The sequence below is a fragment of the Bufo gargarizans genome, chromosome 1, assembly GCF_014858855.1.
Source record: "Bufo gargarizans isolate SCDJY-AF-19 chromosome 1, ASM1485885v1, whole genome shotgun sequence".
Classification (NCBI taxonomy): Eukaryota; Metazoa; Chordata; class Amphibia; order Anura; family Bufonidae; genus Bufo; species Bufo gargarizans.
In genome coordinates, this window is record NC_058080.1 from 276,846,162 (window position 1) to 276,869,505 (window position 23,344).

The 23,344-nt window shown below is 45.2% G+C and overlaps 1 protein-coding gene across 3 annotated transcripts in view; it reads right to left on the reverse strand.

The window, feature by feature from the left end:
* Nucleotides 1–2,641: 2,641 nt before the first annotated feature.
* AFF1 (AF4/FMR2 family member 1) overlaps nucleotides 2,642–23,344 on the reverse strand; it is a 139,489-nt gene continuing 118,786 nt past the window's right edge. For all 3 annotated transcript variants that reach the window (XM_044303751.1, XM_044303744.1, XM_044303760.1), the window contains 6 exons: nucleotides 22,891–23,027; nucleotides 11,349–11,420; nucleotides 11,157–11,250; nucleotides 11,008–11,051; nucleotides 7,138–7,361; nucleotides 2,642–3,856 (listed from right to left, as the gene is read on the reverse strand). In XM_044303751.1, the coding sequence (XP_044159686.1) occupies nucleotides 3,735–3,856; nucleotides 7,138–7,361; nucleotides 11,008–11,051; nucleotides 11,157–11,250; nucleotides 11,349–11,420; nucleotides 22,891–23,027 (693 nt within the window). In that variant the 3' untranslated portion in view covers nucleotides 2,642–3,734. The remainder of the gene's footprint in view (nucleotides 3,857–7,137; nucleotides 7,362–11,007; nucleotides 11,052–11,156; nucleotides 11,251–11,348; nucleotides 11,421–22,890; nucleotides 23,028–23,344) is intronic.

A 23,344-nucleotide genomic window follows, 5' to 3' on the forward strand; every position in this document is an offset into this window, starting at 1 on the left:
GATATGTCTCTACATGAACGTACTAACAGTCCTTGTTGCCTCTGGAGAACCAAAAAGGAAAAAGCAATTCCCTGATATACTTGTATTCTGAGAACTGTCCCATTTAAAAGTGACCCCATAGTAAGCTCACTGGGCAGTGGACAACTCATTTACTCCACTGTAGAATCATAGGTGCTGTGTTTGCTATGAGGGTATAGGGTCTGAATTCCCCATTTTTCCCCACTATTATTGGGGATTGTAGGAAACTGTTTGATATAAGTACAACCTTTTCTTGCCCCTCAATACAGACCATGTCTAATGTTCTATGGTACACTGCAGATGCTTGCAAAATACTGTCCAATTGAGCTACAGACTAAAAATTAAGGTTAATACATTTTGGAGCGTTCCCTTTGAGAGCACTTGGGCAGTTTTAGGCAGTTTTACGTATTCAGCCTTTAATTAGTGTTTTCCCTGATAAACTGAAATGCAACTTGGAAGAGTTTCAGGATCATTATTTCTCTCTGAGAAAAATCGGTCTTTGGATTTTTAGTAAGTGTGTGGCTTTTCTGAGAAATATTCATAAGAGGAGGGCAATTCAAGGAGTGTATTACTTATAACTGCAATTATATAGGAGATTAACCTTTTGGCTCAGACATATAGAGAGATGAAAGCTGAGACCATGTCCCCTGACTCATAGTGCAAGTTTGGCAAATAGACCCTGCAATGGCTGAGCTTAACATCAGGTTTGGTCTACACACATGGGACCATCACAGCACCATGGTAATTAAGCACCTACAAGCCATTACCACTTTCAGTACCTTGTATATTCAAGTCTAATAGACACAACAGAACTTTCACAAGAATATCGGTGTGCATTCAGTGTTAAAATCCCCAAAATCCATTTTTTTCAATGGGAATCTAACATGATAGCTGTTCCTTTGCTAGACTAATCCTCACATTAACATCTTATTACACTTCTCATGATTACATCATTTCCTTTAAGAACTAAACTAAAATATACAGCAGTGATCAGTATAGGACATGAATTTTGGTAAAAGAGCCACCAGTCTGAAGAAAAGTAGTTGTGTATTGCCGGCTAGTTAAGTGCTCTAAGTATGGTATATCATACATGTCTGAATGTTAAAGGACATCTGTCAGCAGCTTTGTACCTATGACACTGGCTGCCCTGTTACATGTGCTCTTGGCAGCTGAAGGCATCTGTGTTGGTCCCATGTTCATATGTGCCTGCATTACTGAGAAATAGGTTTTACTATATGCAAGTGAGCCTCTAGGAGCAACGGGGGCGTCGCCGTTACACCTAGAGGCTCTGCTTTCTCTGCAACTGCCACGTCCTCTTCACTTTGATTGACAGAGTCAGACAGTATAAATGTGTACATGCCTGGCCTTGACTTCTCCTAAAGTCTCACATTGCATTGTGCAATTTAGTATCCAGCACAGGTGCAGCATGGTAGTAGTAACGGCAACGCCACCAGTGCACCAAGAAGCTCATTTGCGTATAGTAAAACATAATTTTTCTCAGTAATGCAGGAACATAGGACCAAGGCCTCTTCCACATGACTGTATGCCCTCCGAGATATATGGTGCCTGAGCGGGCAATATGTCCCGGAGCGGCATTGATCGTGCGCACGGAAGCACACAGCATCATAGATTACATAAAATCTAATGTATAAGTCCTGCTGGCGGCCCGACGTGCACAGCATCATTGTGATTTAGGATGCTGTGTACTCCCGTGCGCACGGTCAATGCTGCTCCGGAACATATGGCCCGCTCACGGACTGTGCATCTCGGAGGGCATACTGTCTTGTGCAAGAGGCCCAACACAGATGCCTTCAGGTGCCAAGTGCACATGTAACAGGTCAGCCAGTTTTATATGCATAAATCTGCTGACAGCTGCCCTTTAAAGAGGGGAAAATAAAGTAGATAGGCATGCTTACTTTTGAATGTTAGTGTAGGCCAGGAACAGCCTCCATTTCTTCAAGGATCTGTGCAAAAATGGGAAGCCCACTGGACTCCATGTAAAAACTTGAATATTGATGGGGTGAAAAGGCTGCCATTCAGATGCATCATTCATTTACCAACATATTAAATACAGTATAGTACATGGATAAAACTGGGCATAAGCACAAGATGTCACTGGCCAGGGGGGCATCTTGACTATAGGAATAGACAGTGCTTGGATATGTTGTTTCTCTCCAAGATAAGTGGCAACATGCATACCTTGCATTACGTTCTGTTCTTCTCCTCATAAGAATTCAAGAGGTGCAATGTTAAAGGATGAGCTGAGGAGGATAGTGGTCGACTGAACAATATTTTGTTAATAACCATGAAGCAATAGGCTTAGACACAACATAGCCCCGAGCTAGGCTACATACAGATTAGAAGATCCGTCCTGTCAAAGCTAAACACATTTAGTGCCAATGACTGGCTCCAGAGACCAGGGTTCGTGCACACAAACGTATTTTCCTTCCGTGTCCGTTCCATTTTTATTTATTTTTTTGTGGACCATATGCGGAACCATTCACTTCAATGGATCCGTAAAAAAAAAAAAAAAGTTACTCCGTGTGCATTCAGTTTCCGTATGTCCGTATTTCTGTTCCGCAAAAAAATAGAACATTTCCTATTATTGTCCGCATTACGGACAAGGATAGTACTGTTCTATTAGGGGCCAGCTGTTCTGTTTCGCATAATACGGAATGCACATGTATGTCATCCGTATTTTTTGCGGCCCGCAAAACACATACGTTCGTGTGCAAGAGGCCCAAGGGTCAGAGCTGCAGGTAGACCCGACCCCTCTCAGCTTTCCCACATGGTCTCATTTCTAAGGAGGCGTTAGGTTATTGAGATTACTCGTGTTCCCTTGACCTGCAATTGGCCTTCAGCTTTGACAGCGGATCACACAAATGTGGGGAACCTTGTCCTGGTGACCAGTTTAATTAAACTACAATAAAAAGACTGAAGAATACTCAGCCTCTATGTAAAAGCATGGCAGAAATTATAGACCAATGGCAACGTTGAAATGTACCCCAACATGTAGTTCAATCGTTTCATTCATAGTCCCAATAGCTTAGAGAAAGAGCAGTGCTAGAACCACCAGAGATAAATGATAAAATAAGAATGTGCATGTGCAAGAATGTGCAGTTTAGTTTCCAGCTTGAGAATAAGATATGACAGGACCAGAAGGACACTTGGAAGTTGGATTAAGGCACAAAGCTGTGGGTTTAGATTTGCAAGATACGCACTGTCATATTTTATTCCCTGCCTTATAGCATTATACTCTGTACAGATAAGGGTGCAACCACTTCCTTCTTCATCTAGTCAGGAAAGAGGCCAGCTTATTTGGCAATTTCCAGGCGTTCTGCATAGGCCTGCTGGGTTACACCACAACTTACATGTGGAGGATGAAGATCTTCCAGAAGACATCTCTTCTTCTGCTGGTTTTCCACAGAAATGTTTAAAGACCACTAATATGGCTGACCTTTCCAACACCACTTTGCAGTTTGTTGTAATCAAAAATATAAAATTTATTATTCTCTCATTGTCTTTTCTTCGGCATCACACATAACCTGATGCCATCATTTTGGGCAATGTTCAGCAGGCTTCCAGTCATGAGATAACCCAGGAGCCATATAGATATATATTATCTTTATATTCCTAGAATTCATGAACCCATTCGCAAACTCCAGGCTTTTCAAAGTGCAAAAAAAGTTCAGAGAGTAAGTGCCCTCCAGCACATTTTAAGTCATACTTAATTCCAGCCTCAGCCAATGTAAACCCTGTCTAGTGTAGCGTACCAGTTCAGTCATGGAGCTGTTCAGGGCCAGGGGACAGACCACCGCACTGAGATCTGCAAAGAAATCTGAAGCACAGAGAAGACATTGTGAGAAACTTGTGCTGGTGAAATATGAGAATATAACCATATACACCACCTGAGCTTTATTCTATGGGCGTGTGAGAGAGTGTTTCCACAGATTTCTGGGATCTAGGAGGGTCACAAGCGTCACTTATTATAGGAAGGCGGGGCGATTTAGGCTTAGTTCACACTTCAGTTATTTTGAGCCAAAATCAGGCACGGGTCGAATACACAGAATAGATACAAATCATTAAACTTGATCTCTGAGTATTTGGCTCAAAATCACAATAACTGATGGAAATAAGTGACCAAATAACTGACGTGTGAACTTGGCCTTATTAGAAAGCCAGGTTATCCTCCTAAAGAGAAAGTCTATCCACCATCAAGCAAATACAAGTTGTGTAGTTGGTTAAAGTGTAGTTGTCGTTTCTGGTGATTTTTCAGAATAAGCTGCCATGTGGGGGTAAATGAGGAACACAATTTCTGGACATTTTATTACGTATCTGTCATTTTTAGCAGAGTTTCCCTCTGTAATCTGTCTATAATTCTAATTTCTTTCTGAGCTAGGGTGGAGACTAGCTGGAATCATAAATGGACAGGACATGGAGAAACAGAAGACACTGCTTCTTAAGACCTCTTGCACACGACTGTATGCCCTCCGAGACATATGGTCCATATGTCCCGAAGCGGCATTGATTGTGCGCACCGGAGTACACAGCATCATAGATTACAATGATGCTGTGCACGTTGGGCCGCCCGCAGGGCTATTGTCCCGCAATTATATGATCTTATGAGTGCAGGACAATAGTCCTGCGGGTGGCCCTATGTGTACAGCCATCATCATTGTAATCTATGATGCTGTGAGCTCCCATGCGCACAATCAATGCTGCTCCGGGACATATGGCCCGCTCACAGACCAGGTGTCTCAGAGGGCATACGGTCGTGTGCAAGAGGTGTAACTGTAGCACACTCTCAGAAACATCAGAAGTAGTAATGGAGGGTCATTGCATTACTCCGACAGACTGATGCTGGATAAGCTGCCGAGTACTGATGTTTCTCTGCTTGTCTCCAGCAGTCACTCTGCACTTAACATTCACTTCATAGACTTCTATGTGATCTGATCCTTCAGTGAGCAGGCAGCCTGTTGTATTTGAGCAGCGAATTAAGAGGCTACATTCCCACGACAGTGAGAAAAAAAAACAACACGCCATTAAAAACACACGGTCACTGCCGTTTTAATGGCTATTACACATCCATTTTTAATGGCCATTAAAAATGGATGCATTTTATTGGCTTTATTTTTCACATCACAGTATACATAATGTTCCCCCATAGTGCCACAGTATATATAATGTCCCCCATAGTGCCCCCGGATATCATATGACTCCTCTAGTGCCCCCTAGTGTGAATAATGGCTCCTATAGTGCCCCCCAGTGTAAATATTGCATCCCAGTATACAGAATGGCCCATTAGTGCCCCCCCAGAATTATTAATGCAATCATTAGTGGACTCCAGTATAACAAATGCCTTCATAAGTGGCTCCCAGTACCAATAATGCTCCCATTAGTGCCCCCCAGCATCACTTGTGAAAGAAAGAAAAATAATCATTCACTTGCACATGCAGAGACCGTCACTCCTCACTTGATGCAAAAGGACCTGTGCTTCCAGCGTGATTTAGTCAAACATCCTTCTGCATAAAGCAAGAAGCAAATCACGCGTGCAAATTTATTTAAGTTTTAATGCCATGTATTTAATCGTGTACTCGTTTTTTACGATCATTAGGTGCACTCCTGTCTAAACGGACGTTAAAAACAGCCCCATTGATTTCAATAGGGTCTGTATGGCCTTGAAAACATCTCCTAATTTTTTGCCACCCGCTATTTACTGGCCGTTAAAAAAATATGCCCGGAGAATAGACCCATTGACTTCAACTGGTTCTTCACTGTTGTGTTAATGTAGCCTTAGTGAAGAGAGGGGAGCAGTCTGATGAGAGGAGAAGGAAGCATCTTTCCCTGATGAGATACAAAGTTTCTTATATTGGGGGGGGGGGGGGGGGGCGGCATCTTGGCTCAGCTGTAATAGGGTCCCAAGGGTGACATCTGCAGATGTTGTATGTTCTCCTCGTGTTTGCATGAGTTTCCTCCCATACACCAAAAACTTACTTACTAAAAGGGAATCTAGATTATGAGCCCCACTGGGAACAGTGAGTGATGACAAAGCCTGGAAAGTGCATAATATGTCGGTGCTAAATAAGGGTACTTTCACACCAGTGTTTTTGTTTTCCGGTATTAAGTTCTGTCTTTGGGGCTCAAAACCGGGAAAAAAAAAAGATCAGTTTTATCCTAATGCATTCTGAATGGAGAGCATTCTGTTCAGGATGCATCAGTTCAGTCCCTCTTACATTTTTTTGGCCGGAGAAAATACCGCAGCATGCTGCAGTTTTCTCTCCGGCCAAAAATCCTGAACACTTGCCAGAATGCCCGATCCGGCATTAACTTCCATTGAAATGTATTAATGCCAGATCCGGCCCCAGGTGTTCCGGCAAAACGGATCCGGACTTGCAGTCTGCGCATGCGCAGACCTTTAAAAATGAGAAAAAAATTCAATACCGGATCTGTTTTTCAGGATGACAACCGGAAAGACGGATCCGGTATTGCAATGCATTTGTGAGACGGAGCCGCATCCGGATCAGTCTCACAAATGCATCAGTTTGCGTCCGGATTTCCGGATCCGGCAGGCAGTTCCAGCAACGGAACTGCCTGCCGGAATCCTCTGCCTCAAGTGTGAAAGTACCCTAAGCGAGAAAAATATTCGCCTGTCCTAATTATTTATGAAACAGTTAGGCCTCATTCACACTACAGTGTTTGGTCAGTGATTTCCATCAGTGATTGTGAGCCAAAACCCAAAGTGGAGCCTCCACAGACATGAGGTAAAAGGGAAAGATCTGCTCCTGTTCTGTGTTTAGAGTTGCACCTGGTCTTGGCTCACAAATCACTGATGGAAATCACTGAAGTGTGAACGAGGCCTTACTCTTTAATACATGGCTACAAAGAATAGATTTCCAATACCATTCAAAAATGGATACAAATGTTAGCAGCAGTACAGCTATGGAAGATTAAGAATATGTACTGCTCTATATGGAATAAAATAATCCCTTTGAAACTGGCCTTAACAATATAAAGCTAGTAAAAAAGGAAACACCAGCAGGGGGACCAAAATGTATGTGCTATACAGTGTGCTATACAAGTGCTATACAGGCCACATATACTTTAAAAGCGAGATCATACCTTTATTTTTCTTTGCAAGAATATCGGCTTGTTCCCATATGTCATAGGCGTAGAGGAAGTAGGAAGTGATATTGACGTAAGATGATGCTATCTGGTGAATCATCTGGGGGATGGTAACCGAAGGATTCTGCCCTCCACTGTTGCTGGCAATGGACCCTGGTTGAGATCCTCCTGAGCTAGCAGGTGAAGGCGTTGGAGACATAGGGGAAGGAGTACCAGTACTTCTACAAGAAAGGAGGTGATCCAATGTAGACGTGAACAGCTCCATTGATTTATGTTATTGCAGAAACAATCTTTTCAGTTAGGAATTGAATGCAGTATATTGTAAAAGGTCAATGACTGAATTCACAGTAAAGGGATTCTCCGGTTTCTAGATATTGGTGACCTATGTCATCAATATCAGATTGGGTGTGGCAAGACACTGATTAGCAGTTTTCAGCAGCTGCTGGCACCAGAAGCAGAAAGAAAAAAAAAAAAAAAACACTGCTTTTCGCACCATTCACAGAGTTCAGCATAATTAACATTTTACTGTTATTCTACCAGTAAGTGGGATTATGGCAACACCAAATCTGTACAGGCTTTTAGGTTCCACTACTTTTACATCATACTTGTTTTAAATCTGTATTTGCATCATCTCATTCAGAGAGCCATAACTTTTTTATTTTTCTGTCCACTGATCTATGCAACATTATTTTTTTGCAGGGGCAGTAGATGTTTTCATTGGTATTATTTTGGTTGTACACATGACTTTTATATCTCTTTTCATTCTGTTATCGATGGCATGTTGAAAAAAAGCAATCCTGGCTTTGTTTTGTTTTTTATTTCTACAGCATTCACCACATAAGAGGTAATTTTATAGTTTGCACCATTACAGACACAGCAATACCAGCTGTGTGATTTTTTTATTTGTATTATTTGTATTGTTTGACATTTAATCCCTTCTACCCCGGGCCAGTTTTCGCCCTTCTGTCCAGGCCATTTTTTGCAAATCTGACATGCGTCAATATGTGATAATGGCTTTGGAACACTTACTTGGGCTACTTTCACATTTGCGTTCGGGGCTCAGATTGTGAGTTCCGTTTATAGGCTCTCACAAGCGGCCCCGAACGCATCCGTACTGCCCTAATACATTCTGAGTGGATGCATCAGTCTGGCAGCGTTTGGCCTCCGCTCTGCTCAGCAGGCGGACACCTGAACAATGCTTGCAGCGTTCGGGTGTCCGCCTGGCCGTGCGGAGGCAAACTGATCCGTCCAGACTTACAATGTAAGTCAATGGGGGCGGATCCGTTTGAAGTTGACACAATAAGGTTAAATTTTCAAACGGATCCGTCCCCCATTGACTTTCAATGTAAAGTCTGGAGGGATCCGTCTGCGGCTACTTTCACACTTAGAATTTTTTTTTACAATATAATGCAGACGGATCCATTCTGAACGGATCCATCGTCTGCATTATATGAGCGGATCCGTCTCAGACGGATCCGCTCTGAACGCAAATGTGAAAGTAGCCTTATCCAAGCCATTCTGAGACGGTTTTCTCGTGACACATTGTACTTCATGATAGTCATAAATTTGAGTCAATATATTCACCTTTATTTATGAAAAAATCCCAAACTTACCAAAAGTTTGAAAAAGTCACAATTTGTAGATGTCCTTTTATTTATTTTTTGTTAACCCTTTAGGAGTTCCACAAGAATTAAAAGGAAAATGGAGATTTCTAAATTTAACTTTTTTGGCAGATTTTCCATTTTAATCCATTTTTTTCTTTAACACACCGAGGGTTAACAGCCAAACAAAACTCAATATTTATTTCCCCGATTCTGAAGTTTACAGAAACACCCCACATGTGGTTGTAAACTGCTGTATGGGCGCATGGCAGGGTGCAGAAGAAAAGGAGCTCCATATGGTTTTTGGAAGGCAGATTTTGCTGGACTGGTTTTTAGATGCCATGTCCCATTAAAAGACCCCCCGATGCACCCATACAGTAGAAACTTTCAAAAAGTGACCACATTTTGGAAACTAGGGTATAAGGTGCCAGTTTTATTGGTACTTTTTTGGGGTACATATGATTTTTAATTGCTCTATATTACTTTTTGTGAGGCAAGGTAACAAAACAAAATGGCTGTTTTGGCACAGTTTCTATTTTTTACAGTATTTATCTGAGGGTAGATCATGTGCTATTTTTATAGGGCAGGTTGTTACGGATGCAATGATATCAAATATGTCTACTTTCTTTGTTTTTTTCAGTTTTACATAATAAAGCATTTTTGAAAAAATAGCGTTTTTTGTGTCTCCATTTTCTGAACGCCATATATCTTATTTTTTCTGCCGATTATCTTGTGCAGGGGCTCATTTTTTGCAGGAAAAGTTGACGTTTTATTGGTACCATTTTTGGGTACATATTTTTTGATCATTTATTATTACACTTTATGGGGCAAGGTGACAAAAAAATTGGTTGTTTTGGCACAGTTTCTATTTATACAGTGTTAACCTGAGGTTAGGTCATGTGAAATTTTTATAGCGCAGATCGTTACGACACGGAAATACCTAATATGTATACGTTTGCTTATTTAAGTTTTACACAATATTAGCATTTTTTAAACAAAAAAAATTACAGTATGTTTTAGGGTCTCCATAGTCCGAGAGTCATTTTTTTTTTACCGATTGTCTTAGGTAGGGTTTAAATTTTTGCGAGATGAGGTGACTGATTAGTACTATTTTGGGGGGCCTCTGCTTTTTTGATCGCTTGGTGTTGCAATTTTTATGATGTAAAGTGACAAAAAATTTCTTTTTTGGCACATTTCTTTTTTTTTTTTTATCCAGAATAACTGCAATGGTATACAAATTACATTTGCAAAACCTGACATGGTGAAAAATTTTTTTAAAAGGCACAAACCGAATCAAGTCAAAGCCTATACCGACCCCCCCCCCGACCCCCCAATGAATAGGGATAAGACAATCTCCATCTTATTTTATAACACAGTATGAGTATAAGACAACCACTCATTCCACAATTTCTCAAACTTCTGAGGACAGCCTCTCTTAACAAACACACTTTTTTCCATGACCAACATATCATTCACCTTTCTCACAAACTCCTCTATCGTTGGCGGACTCCCCTGGATCCACCTCTGTGCCACCAGTTTCCTGGCCACATACAGCAGCCTTCCCACCGCCACCTTAAGCAATTCACTCCCTCCAATCTCTGACATATACCCCAACACACAAACTTTAGGGTTTATTTGCAGACGCAGTGCCAAGTTGTGATTAATCATGATCCGCACCTCATCCCAATATCGACCTATCACTGGACACGACCAGAGCATGTGTACCAGATCCGCTCACTCCTCAGAACCCCTTTAATAGGCTTCCACAGATGGCAGACTTGGAGGCCATTGTTAGGTCTCAGGCTGCCACTATAATTCACACAGTGGGGTTTAAAGGCACCAATCTACTCCAACCCCACTAACTACCGGCAGTTGTGTCACAGACATGTCAGAGGTAAAGCAGGGCCCCATAAAGTGCTACAAGTGACACAGTACAGATCAGAGCAATAAGGTTAAGTCCTAAAGCCTCTTTACACGGGCCGACTGTGTAGGCAATTATCAGGAACAAACTATTCGTTACTGATAATTGCCTGATCATAAACAGAGGTGGAAGCTGTGTTTTCATGCAGCAATAAACTCTGCTGTATCGGGACAACCAATCACTTGTCCCCACACAGATTTACTGTTTCTCGGAAGCAAATCGCTGTTCACAAGCACTTCGAGGTTTGCACCTTCTCAATAACTGGCCCAATCACCGGGCTAAGTTTGATTTATCCACCAAAAGGAGTAGATTAGATAAAGACTGGTTCAATAAAGTTAGGCTTACCTAGCAACACATGGGGAAGGTGCCTGTGCAGCTCTGGATGAACTCTAGGATAAAGAAAATTCAGAAATTCATTAAATGAAAAATACATGCATTGTTTTTCCAAGCAAACAGAAATCTAATAATAGTTCTTTAAAGTTAAAGTATTTTACCTTGAAGTGTTCCCCAAGAGTGCGGGAATACTTTAATGCTGTGTCTTTTTTGTAGCGAAACATTGCCATGTAGAGAACGGACTGGCAACGCATGCTAAATTTTACAAGGTAAGAAAAAAATATTGGCATCATGCAGGCAACCTGAGCTCACACGAAGTATGGGTATTCCTGACATAGTACATTCATACTTACCATAAAACTGCAAATGATTTTTCATATGCAGGTGCTAAACTATCAGCAAAGTTTTTCAGCTTCATAATGAACCTATGGGATAAGAGGGACAGAAAAATTAAAGGGGATGAGCCACAAAACATTCTTCATTTTTCAAACCAGCACCTGGATCTGAATACTTTTGCAATTGCATGCAATTAAAAATGTAATATAGCCACTGAGTTATTTAATAAAATGTATCTGTATAGCACCACCTGCTGTTTGTTTTTTTATTTTATTTCTTGTCCCCCTCACTCGCTCCGTTTACATTTTTAACTGTCACCAGCCATATCTTCAGTTAGACAAGGAAACAGCTACAGCAGGAAGGAAATCCCCACTGAGGAGCCAGCCTGAAAACAAACCAGCAGGACAATTGGAGCAATGCATGTGGAGAATTCTGGATCCATGTAAGGTACAGAGCTGGTCTAAGTTTTGTTAGAAAGATATTGTCTTCTATACTTTATGATGTTTTATTTTCATTTTTTACATCAACCATGCCATAACCCCTCTAACCGCTTAAGGACGCAGGGCGTATCGGTACGCCCTATTTCCCGAGTCCTTAAGGACTCAGGGCGTACCGGTACGTGCTAACTTTAAATCGGGATTCCGGCGCCGCGGGGGTTAATCGCAACGGGATGGGGGGGGGGCCATTAACAACGCAGGGGGGGGGGCATTTGACCCCCCCCGTATCTGCGATCGCAGAAAACCGCAGGTCAATTCAGACCTGCTGTTTTCTGCGTTTCCGGTCCATTCGGGTGTCCTGTGACCCGAGGAACCGGAAAAAGACTGCGATCGGTGGCGTAATTCTACACCACCAATCGCAATCCGAAGATTTGGAGAGGTGGTGCTGGCCCTGGTGCTGAACACTGCTGTCCAGGGTGCTGATTGGTGCAGGGGAGAGAGGCGCGAGATTCAAACTTCCTGCGCTCCTCTCTCCCCTCCTCTTCCTGTTCTGCACGAGCACCCGGCAGCATCGTCCAGCACCAGCTCCTGTGTCCCCCTAATCGCCATCCATCACCCTCCTGCACCCATCGCCACCCAGGTAGGTTAGGGTCAGTGAGGGAGAGGCACCGTTAGGCAGGGAAACAAAGGAAAAGTTAGTTAGGAAAAAAATAAATAAATGCTCTTTTATTCCAAACTTTCTTTGATCCATCTATCAGACCCCAGCCCCCCCTCCCCCCCCCCTGCCACTTGCCCCCCCCTTACCAGCCCCAGGATCCTGTGGCCCACCCTAGTACGAGCCACCCTGGGGTTCGTACTGGTTTCCCGGCCCACCAAATAAGTTCACCGGAGCCCCCTGCCGATGAACTTAGCTGGTGTCCCCCAGTGGACCTGGAGCCTGAGATTCCGGATTTCGCTGGCAATCCTGGAATCCAGATTCCCACAGTGGGGTTTACTGAAATAGACTATTTTAGTTTTTTTTTCAGTAACCCACTGGTGAATCTGATGGTGGAGCAGACTAATCTGTACGCCCAACAGTTCGTCGCTCAAAACCCAGGCTAATTTTTGGCTAGACCCGGTGGCTGGACGCCGGTCAGTGCAGCCGAGATGAGGACATTTTGGGGCCTCGTGCTGCATATGGGTCTAGTCCAAAAACCCAGTGTCAGGCAATACTGGAGTGGGGACGTCCTATACCAGACCCCCACTGTACAGTATGGTCATGACACTTCCCCGGTTTGAGGCCATCCGGAAATGTCTGCATTATTCCGATAATGCAGCATGTCCACCCCGAGGTGATCCTGCCTATGACCGGCTGTATAAGATACGGCCGGTCATCGATCACTTTGGGGCCAAATTTCAGCAGGCCTACGTACCTGGAAGGGAGGTCGCGGTTGATGAGTCTCTCGTTGCATTCAAGGGGAGACTCAGTTTCCGCCAATATATTCCCACAAAGCGGGCGAGGTATGGCGTGAAGCTATACAAAATTTGTGAGAGTACCTCAGGGTACACTTACAAATTTTGTGTGTACGAGGGGCGAGATTCCCATATTCAACCCCCAGAATGTCCCCCCACTCTGGGTGTTAGCGGGAAACTCGTGTGGGACCTTATGTACCCACTGCTGGATAACGGTTACCACTTGTACGTGGATAACTTTTATACCAGCATTCCCTTGTTCAGGTCCCTTGCCGCCAGATCCACGTTCGCTTGTGGGACCGTGCGGAAAAATCAACGCGGCCTCCCTGCCTACCCCCTCCAGGTACCTATCCCTACTAGTGGAAACCTGTTGCTGGTCAGGTATAAGGACAAGAGGGATGTCCTTATGCTGTCCACAATCCACGGTAACAGCACCACCCCAGTCTCTGTGCGAGGTACCACGGCAACGGTCCTCAAGCCCGATTGTATCTTCGACTACAATCGGTATATGGGAGGAGTTGATCTCTCTGATCAAGTCCTCAAGCCATATAACGCCATGCGCAAAACCCGGGCATGGTACAAAAAAGTTGCGGTCTACTTGGTACAGGTTGCCATGTACAACTCTTTTGTACTATCCCGAAGCGCTGGCAGCACAGGGACATTCCTCCAGTTCTATGAGGCAGTCCTCAAGGCCCTGATCTTTTCGGAACGGGAAAGAGCAGGCCGGAGTACCTCGGGAATTGGAGGCGCCCGGATCGTCCCTGGCCAACACTTTCCAGGTGTGGTCCCCCATACTGGAAAGAAGGGACGAACCCAAAAAAAGTGCAGAGTGTGTCGCAGGAGGGGGATACGGAAGGACACCACCACTCAGTGCGACACGTGCCCCGATCATCCGGGCCTCTGCGTTATCGATTGCTTCAGGGAGTATCACACTTCCATGGAGTACTACATTTTTATAATCCCCAACAGTCCACTAGAGAACATAAAAAACTATGGCTCTGAGCCTTTGGAGACACGAAAACAATTTTTTTCCCCAAAAAAAATATTCGTTTTAGTGCAGGCATCCTCAAACTGCGGCCCTCCAGATGTTGTAAAACTATAACTCCCAGCATGCCCAGACAACCTAAAGCCATCAGCAGGGCATGGTGGGAATTGTAGTTTTACAACATCTGGTGGGCCGCAGTTTTAGGATGCCTTCTTAGTGTCTCCAAAGTCTGAGAGCCATACATATTGGGCATCGTCGCGTGCGTAAAAGTCGTCGCTATAAAAAAAACTTTTGACCAAACGCCTCGGATGAACGGTGTTAAAAATATAAAATAAAAACGGTGCCAAAACACCAATTTTTGGGCAAAATTTCCATTTGAAACCTTTTTGCCGGTAATAAAGCAAGGTTTAACAGCCAAACAAAACTATTTATTGCCCCGATTCTGTAGTTTGCAGAAACACCCCATATGTGGTCGTAAATGGCTATATAGCTGCACGGCAGGGCATAGAACGAAGGGAACTCCATACGGTTTCTGGAAGGCAGATTTTGATGGACAGGTTTTTTTTTGACACCATGTCCCATTAGAAGCCCCCCTTGTTGTAGCCTAGACTAGAAACGCCCAAAAAGTGACCCCATCTAAGAAACTACACCCCTCAAGGTATTCAAAAGTTACTTTACAAACTAGGTTAACCCTTTAGGTGTTCCACAAAACTAAATAGCGAATGTAGAAACAATTTTAGAATTACATTTTTTTTGTTACATTGCCTCAAAAAAGAGTAATAGAGCAACCAAAAATCATATTTACCCCTAAAATAGTCCCAAAACAACAACCACCTTATCCCATAGTTTCCTAGATGGGGTCACTTTTATGGAGTTTCTACTCTAGGGGTGCATCAGGGGCTTGAAAGGGTACATGGTGTAAATAAACCAGTCCAGCAAAATCTGCCTTCCAAAAACCATATGACGTTCCTCTTCTTCCATGTCCTGCCGTTTAGCCAAATAGTAGTTTACGACCACATATGGGGTGTTTCTGCAAACTACAGAATCAGGGCAACCCATTTTGAGTTTTGTTTGGCCGTTAACCCATTTTTTCCAGTAATAAAGTAAGTGTTAAATTGGAAAATTTTCCAAAAAATAGAAATTTCTAAATTGTTTCTCCATCTGCCATTAACTCTTGTGGAACACCTAAAGGGTTAACAAAGTTTGTAAACCCAGTTTTGAATACCTTGAGGGGTGTACTTTCTTAGATGGAGTCACTTTTTTGAAATTTCTATTCAAGGGGTGCAATAGGGGGCTTGAAATGGGACATGGTATAAACAAAACCAATCCTGCAAAATCTGCCTTCCAAAACCCATATGGTGTTCCCCTCCTTCTATGTGCTCCCATTTGGCCAAACAGTAGTTTACGACCACATATGGGGTGTTTCTGCAAACTACAGAATCTGGGCAACCCATTTTGAGTTTTGTTTGGCAGTTAACCCATGTTTTACGCCTGGAAAAAATTGATTATATTGGAAAATTTTCCAAAAAATAGAAATTTCGAAATTGTTTCTCAATCTGCCATTAACTCTTGTGGAAGACCTAAAGGGTTAATAAAGTTTGAAAAAACAGTTTTGAATACCTTGAGGGGTGTAGTTTCTAGAATGGGGTAATGTTTGGGAGGTTTCTATTATCTAAGCCTCACAATAGGACTTCAAACCTGAACTGGTCCATAAAAAGTGGGATTTTGAAGATTTCTGAAAAATTTCAAAATTTCAAAATTTGCTTCTAAACTTTTAAGCCTTGTAACATCCCCAAAAAATAAAATATAATTCCCAAAATGCTACAAACATGAAGTAGTCATATGGGGAATGTAAAATCATCACAATTTTTGGGGGTATTACTATGTATTACAGAAGTATAGAAACTGAAACTTTGAAATTTGCAAATTTTTTTAAAATTTTGGTAAAAATTTTATTTTTATATGCAAAAAAATTAACTTTTTTGACCCAATTTTAGCAGTGTCATGAAGTACAATATGTGACGAAAAAAAACTATCTCAGAACGGCCTGGGTAAGTCAAAGAGTTTTAAAATTATGAGCACTTAAAGTGACACTGGTCAGATTTGCAAAAAATGGCCAAGTCCTTAAGGTGAAATAGGGCTGAGTCCTTAAGGGGTTAAGCTTAAAGGGAATGTGTCATTAGAAAATCTATTAAGTCATGTTTTTATGTTTAACATATTTTTTTTATCTTTGTTTTTTTTTTTTTATAAAATGTATATAATCCTGCAATTTTCACACTGGCCCTAATAATAATTGGATTTTTTGTACTCACCGTAAAATCCTTTTCTCGTAGAAGGCATTGGGGGACACAGCACCATGGGTATATGTCCAACTACCACTAGGAGGCACTAGACACAAAAAGTGTTGGCTCCTCCCAGGTGGGCTATACCCTCTCCACAGGCACGAGGCTATTCAGTTTGTACCAAAAGCAGTAGGAGAGAGAAGAAAAGCAAGGAACCAACAACTCCCGTACCGGGAAAGATCAAGAGACCAGCCCGGAGAAGCGGAAGAAAAAACATAGGGAGGGATCTGTGTCCCCCAATGCCTACTACGAGAAAAGGATTTTACGGTGAGTACAAAAAATCCAATTTTCTCGTGCATGGCATTGGGGGACACAGCACCATGGGACGTCCCAAAGCAGTCCCTGAGGGAGGGAAAAGAAGAGACGCGCCACCGGTTGGGCATACAGGTGCAGGAGAACCATGTGACCCAACGGGAAAAAACACGAGATGGGCAAGAGGTTCCATAACAAGGAAGAAACCTCAGAAGAAGCAGGGAAGACTGCCAGCACCCCAGGACAAATGACTGGAAGAAAATCCCAAATGCAAGAAGGTGGCAAAAGGAAACAGAGCGCAGCCAAGGGCTGGAGAAAAAATTAGGACAGCACCGCGTGGTGAAACTACCCAACGCTCTACATTGTTCCAGACCCAAAAAAACCTGTGGCCATCCCCTGAAAGGCCAGGGGAGAAAAGAAACAGGGAAGCACTGAAAACCAAACGAGTGGGGGAGCCATAGCAAGGCTCACATGTGAAGGGAGGGGACTCCCCTCACCGCAAGGCCAGGAAAGAAGCTAAGCGCCCCATGTAAAGGTGAAAACCCAAGGCTGCTAGAGGAAACCGCCAACCCTGGAGAAGGAGGGGGTTGTAGGTAAAAAACCAGGAAAAGAACGATAGCTCCTGCGTCCCCAAAAACAGGAGACGAGGCGCAAGCCTCCGAAAACAAGATATCACCGTGAAGCGTAAGACCAGAGGAAACACTGGGCATGTGAAGTAGCATGGAAAAAAGAAGCCAGATACAGGCCAGGCAACCTCGGCAGGACACACTGGACTGAGAGACATGGGAGTAGAAGGAGAGCACTCCAAAAAACCTAAAGAGGAAAGGTCCTACAACAGGAGGAGGTCCCTCCCGAAGGAGACCATACGGTGGAACTGCAAACCGCAGCACTAAACCACTCAATACCAGGTACTTGACGTGGGAGGCTGGAAAAAGAGACACAAATCCCAAGAGGACCTCAAATGAACAGGGACAGGGACTCCAGAAAGGAGTACCCAGTATGGGCTCACAAGGAACCAGAAGCTGAACCACCAGAAGACAACGCAAGCCAGAATATCCAGGAAAGGCGAAAAGAAACCACCATAGGGGAAGGGGCATAGGCCATGGACAACTAGCCGTACCAAGAATATTGACCAGCAAACCTTAAACATTGTCCCAGAGAGGGCAAGTACAGCAGCTCGGGATGTACCACAAAACGACAGACATCCATATGCATAAGGAATGCAGAAGTCGCCATGAAAAAACCGGGGTAGCCTACATAGAAATGTAGAAACCAGCTGCGACCGGCATACAGAAAACTTCCAGGGGGGAGAAAGCACCAGACAGGTGCAGACGACGGCAAGGTCCAAGAGGACTGCCCCTCCGCCATGTAGCACAACTAAGCAGAAAATACAAGGGAATACCGAAAACACCTGGACCCAAAAGGAACTACGGGGCCCTGTCCGATACCAGAGCAAGCAGCTGAAAATTCAGACAGGTGTGTGTGGCGCTCAGAGGTCCTGTCCTTGACCCATCAGGGAGGACGTCCAGCAATGATAAAAGCCGTGGACCCAGAAGGATTCCGTGTGGCGGACATCCAGCGATGACAGAAAACCGCAGCCGCGGCCGATGCCACCAGCTACGTGTCCAAACAAGGTAGAAGATCCAGTGGAGATCCTTGTACTTCACCAGGAATGGGCCGCTCAGCAATTAGGAAACAACGCGAGTACTCCCCTATAACATGGGGTAACGCGGAGCACAGCATACCGTAGTACCGTAAAGAGAAGGCAAGAGCAACTACAGCACGAAGGCCAACAACCACCTGGCCACGGAGTAGGGAGCGTGGTTGAATGAGGACCACCCGCCGGATCAGACAGATCAGTCATATACTGGAGCTACCAGAAGTAGCAGTAGACCGACAAGGTGGGGGTTGGGCTGGCCCACACCTGCCAGACATGGAAACCATGCACACGCTGAACGAAGGGGGCCTGGTGCAGACAGTGCCTTGAGAGGTAGAAGGAGACCAATGAGCGCGACAGTAAAGGAGTGGCAGATGTATGGAAGAACCAAATGGATGGAACCAACATCCGCAGCACAGATTAGAACCCGTGGGCAGAAAACACCCAGTGATACAGAAACTGTCTGAGCTACAGACCGCACCACAGGGCCCAGCGCTTGGGGTACTACAAACACACGCCTAAAATATGGGCAAAGTGGCTGCATGTTGCCAACTAAGGAGAGTGGAAACATAGCCACAGCATCTGGGAATGAGACAGCATACGGAGGGTACAGGTACACAACCTGTAAGGTAGAAATATGGCTGTGTTAGAGGAACTACATTTAAGATCGAAGCAATGTGGCCGCATGGTGCACCCTAGACCCAGAGAGGTGCAACAGCAACCGCGTTAACAATGGAACCCAGTAGGGCCGCACGGTACCACAAAGAACAAGACAGGTGCACACCACAATCAGGTAGGTGCAATGGCAACAGAAACAGGGCCGCATAGCACACCCTAGAAGCCAGACAGGTTGAACGGCTGCAGCATCGGAGACGGTTCAGGGACTCTACCCATGAAGGGAGTAAGATGGCCGTTTGGTGCACACTATGATGAGGTAGGTGCAATGGCCACGGCAATAGGAGGAGGCCTCAATATCTCGTCCTGTAAGGAGAGAAAATGCCACATGGAACACCATAAAGCCGGACAGGAGGAACGGCTACCGCATCCGGAGATGGCTCAGGTACTCCACCTGTTAAGGGATCAAGGCGGCAGGGAACAGACAGGTAACTGAACCGGACAGGGGCAATTCTACGGCAATTGAAAGTGGCCTCTATATTCCGCCCGTAGGGAGAAATGTTGCCGCATGGAACACAACAGAGCCCGCCAGAGGTATCGGCTACAACACCGGTGATGGCGTAGGTACTCTACCTGTGAAGGAAGCAAATTGGCTGGGAACAGACAGGCGCAATTGCAGCGGCAATTAAAGGCAGCCTGTATATCTCGCCAGGAAGGGAGAAATAGTGTCGCATGGAACACCATAGCGCCAAGCCAGGGGAATCGGCTACAGCATCAGGAGATGGTGTAGGTACTCCACCTATGACAGGAGCAAAGTGGCTGGGAACAGACAGGTGCAATTGCAACGGCAATTGAAGCGACCTGTATATCTCACCCGGAAGGGAGAAATAGTGCTGTATGGAACACCATAGAGCCAGCCAGGAGTAATGGCTCCTGTAGGTACACTACCTAAGAAAAGGGGCAAGGCGGCTGTACAATTGCTCTGAACTCACCAACCTACAGGAGGCGATAGCCGAGCTAACCGCTTGCCCAGAACAGGAACTCCCTGTAATGAGGTAGAGTGGCGAACACCAACACCAGGATGGGAACCCCACGGAAACACTCTCAAATGTGTAGAGGATAACCCCTGGTATAGGGGAACCAGGAAGGCTTGTCAGGGACAGCCTATGGCAGTGGTGCAGGAACCCCCCTGTTAAGGAGAAGGCGTACGTATCAGACACCGGGTAGGTGACTCAGTATGCTAAACACGGGGACGGCTGCCTTACCTGTGCGGTTGAATACCTGTGCGGTCAGGGGAGCACCATCCGAAAATCCACTAGAGGGGATACCAACCCTGTTTAGGTAGGAGAGGTTCCTCCGTGCACGTAGTCTTGACCTCCCAGAGGGCTTCTATATGGAGGAAGACCGCCTGATGCTCTGTTCCGAGGGAATCGGTGCAGAGGTGTCCCCAGAGGCAACGGATGGGGTGACAGGAAGGATTCGTCACCAGCCTCAGGCCTGTCCTGGGGGGGATCCGAGGATGCCGAGGAGGGGTGGGACCCCGTTGAGACCACCCGAGGGTGTACTGTGAGCTACCCCTCGCCGAACCCGGGTGCAGGTACCCCTAACTGAGCATGCCCCATCTGCAGGGAGGACCCTGGGAGGGCAGAGGTGGCCGCAATTTGGGTTGGTAGCGTTCCAGCGACACTGCCAGGGAGAGTCGCACGGAGGGACCCATTCATGGGGAACCTACACAAAAAGATTGTTCAGGGAAAACAATGGGATCTGGGAAGAGGTACTGCACACCAGCAGGGACAGGATGACCACATGGCAGCCATTGTAGACAGCGGACGCACGTGAAAACACGTGGCGACCGAGGAGCTGTTGGGAGAAGAGATGCTCAAAAAGCAGCCAGCAGAGGCTGTCTATCCTGACCCGGACGCAGTGTTCCCCCAAAGAGGTGCAGCAGCAGCTGTTCCCCAAAAAAGAGGTGGTCAGTAGGGCTGCAGGGGACATGAAGCAATCGAGGGGTTAACCACCCCCTCCAACAGAAAAAACATGTTAGCCCAGGAAAGGGTGAGGAGATAGCTCCTCCCGAGGGCCGGGCGGGGCTCAGAAAAGCCCGGGAAGCAAGGGGGAGGGGCCGGGAAGATTGCGGCCTAGCAGGCCCAAAAGCCGGGGCCTCGATTTATGAGGTGGCCGGGAATGGAGCAAGGGGGGCGGGGCGAACCGCGGCCGACAGAGGGCCCACCGAACCATAAAAATAGGTGAGTAGGGTAGGGGGGGAGAAGCGACACCTGGGGATAGGCAGATCAGGGCAAACAGAGCACCTGGGAGCCGGGGACAGGCCATAGAAGATGAGGCCTAGTCCCGGCAGAAGCCGGGGACTAAAGTAGCGGGGAAGCCAGGGAGAGACTGTGGCCAGGGAGGAGAGAAAAGACCAACCGAGGGGGAAAAGAAGGGAGGAAAAAAATGAATATAACCCCCCCAGGAGGGGGAGGGGGTTGGCTAGGAGGAACGAAGAGGCTCCCCAGGACCCCCAGCTAAGGTGGATCCCATCCCCCTGGCCACAGAAGGGAACCTAACCCTGGGGCAGGGACACAGGGACAGGGGAGTATACTCACCATCCGATATACTCACCATCCGATGTCTTCGGGCGCAGCACGGTCACCCCTTCGGCAGACTCAACACGGGAACCGTGGGAATGCCGGCAAGCCACTGCGGATGCAGTCCGTGGGGACTGGGTGACCGGCGATGGTACCGAAGTACGCGCCCGCAGGGGGGGCAACTAAAGTGGAACACGATGGAGCCCCAGCCTGCAGCAGGTATAACGGTGGAAAAAAAAAAAAAAACGACCTGCGGAAGAGAGAAAAAAAGAATAAAAATAAACAGCAGAACCTGCAAAAAAGCAGGACAGGTCTGCCTCCTACGGACACTAGACTAAAACTGAATAGCCTCGTGCCTGTGGAGAGGGTATAGCCCACCTGGGAGGAGCCAACACTTTTTGTGTCTAGTGCCTCCTAGTGGTAGTTGGACATATACCCATGGTGCTGTGTCCCCCAATGCCATGCACGAGAAAGATCATGATTTCCTATAGGTAACTTTAAGTAGCTACCATCATCACCACCGGCAAAATTATGCACCTATGATGCTGTGTGCACGATGTATGCTGCTCCGGGACATATGGCCTGCTCATAGACCGTATGTCTCGGAGGGCATACGGTCGTGTGCATGAGCGCCAAGTCCGTTCAGTTCAGGTCAGGAGAGCCACAGTCAACACACAGATGGTGTTTTCAGGGCTGGTCACAGTTATGTAAATCACTCCTTGGATTATTGCTTCACCTCATACTGCAGCTCCTGGATGGCAATAGAGGCAATTCAGCCCTGACAACATCTTATTTAAAGACACTCTGGTCAGCTGCCTTAAAGGGGTTAATATTAACGGCTGGACAACCCTTTTAACCAATTCCTCCAATGCATAGAAAATATTTCCTCACATATAGCCCCAAAGATACATATGGTATGTGATGTCCCCACAATTTCCTTCTCTACTGTCTAGAGAGCGATATAGCTATATATTTCTAAGAATTTAGAAGTAGGTATGATGGAATGAAAGGTGTCTGGGGCAGAGAACAGGGAATCTACTGAGCGTGTTAGTCCACCACTGAATGCAGGAAAACAGAATTTTTATTGCATGTACATTGCAATAATACGTATTTAGTGCATAGTAATAATAGTAAACCCCTTTAACAAGCACTGCAGAAATGTAGAAGAAGACCCCGAGTACACAATGGATGTATCTATGGTTCATCAACGCAGACTTGAAACTTATTCACTTACTTGATGAGATCAACAGTTTCGGCAAACATAGTGTAGGCCGACTTTGGCGCCTGTACATCAGCTTCCATTGCAATACCACACTCAATGAAAAACATAGCAGCATCCAGGTAGTTTAAAGATTTCCCAATCTTGTCCAACTAGAATGAAAATTCAAAAGAAAACCATTAAACAAAGCAAGCCAAATAAAAAAAAAAAATTAAATCCATCATCTCTGAAATAGATATCAGATTTAGGATTCTGAAGTGGGAAACAATGTTCTCAGTCACTGAGGGTATGTTCAGACAACAGATCCACCTACAAAATTCAGTGCAGATTCAGTGCTTTTTTTTTTTTTTTTTTAACCAATGGGTGTTTACTTTAACTGAATTTTCAATTCGTGGTTTTTGGTGCGGATATACACAAGAAAACATACAAAAAGCACATGCATACATGCGGAGCATATATTTTTTTATGT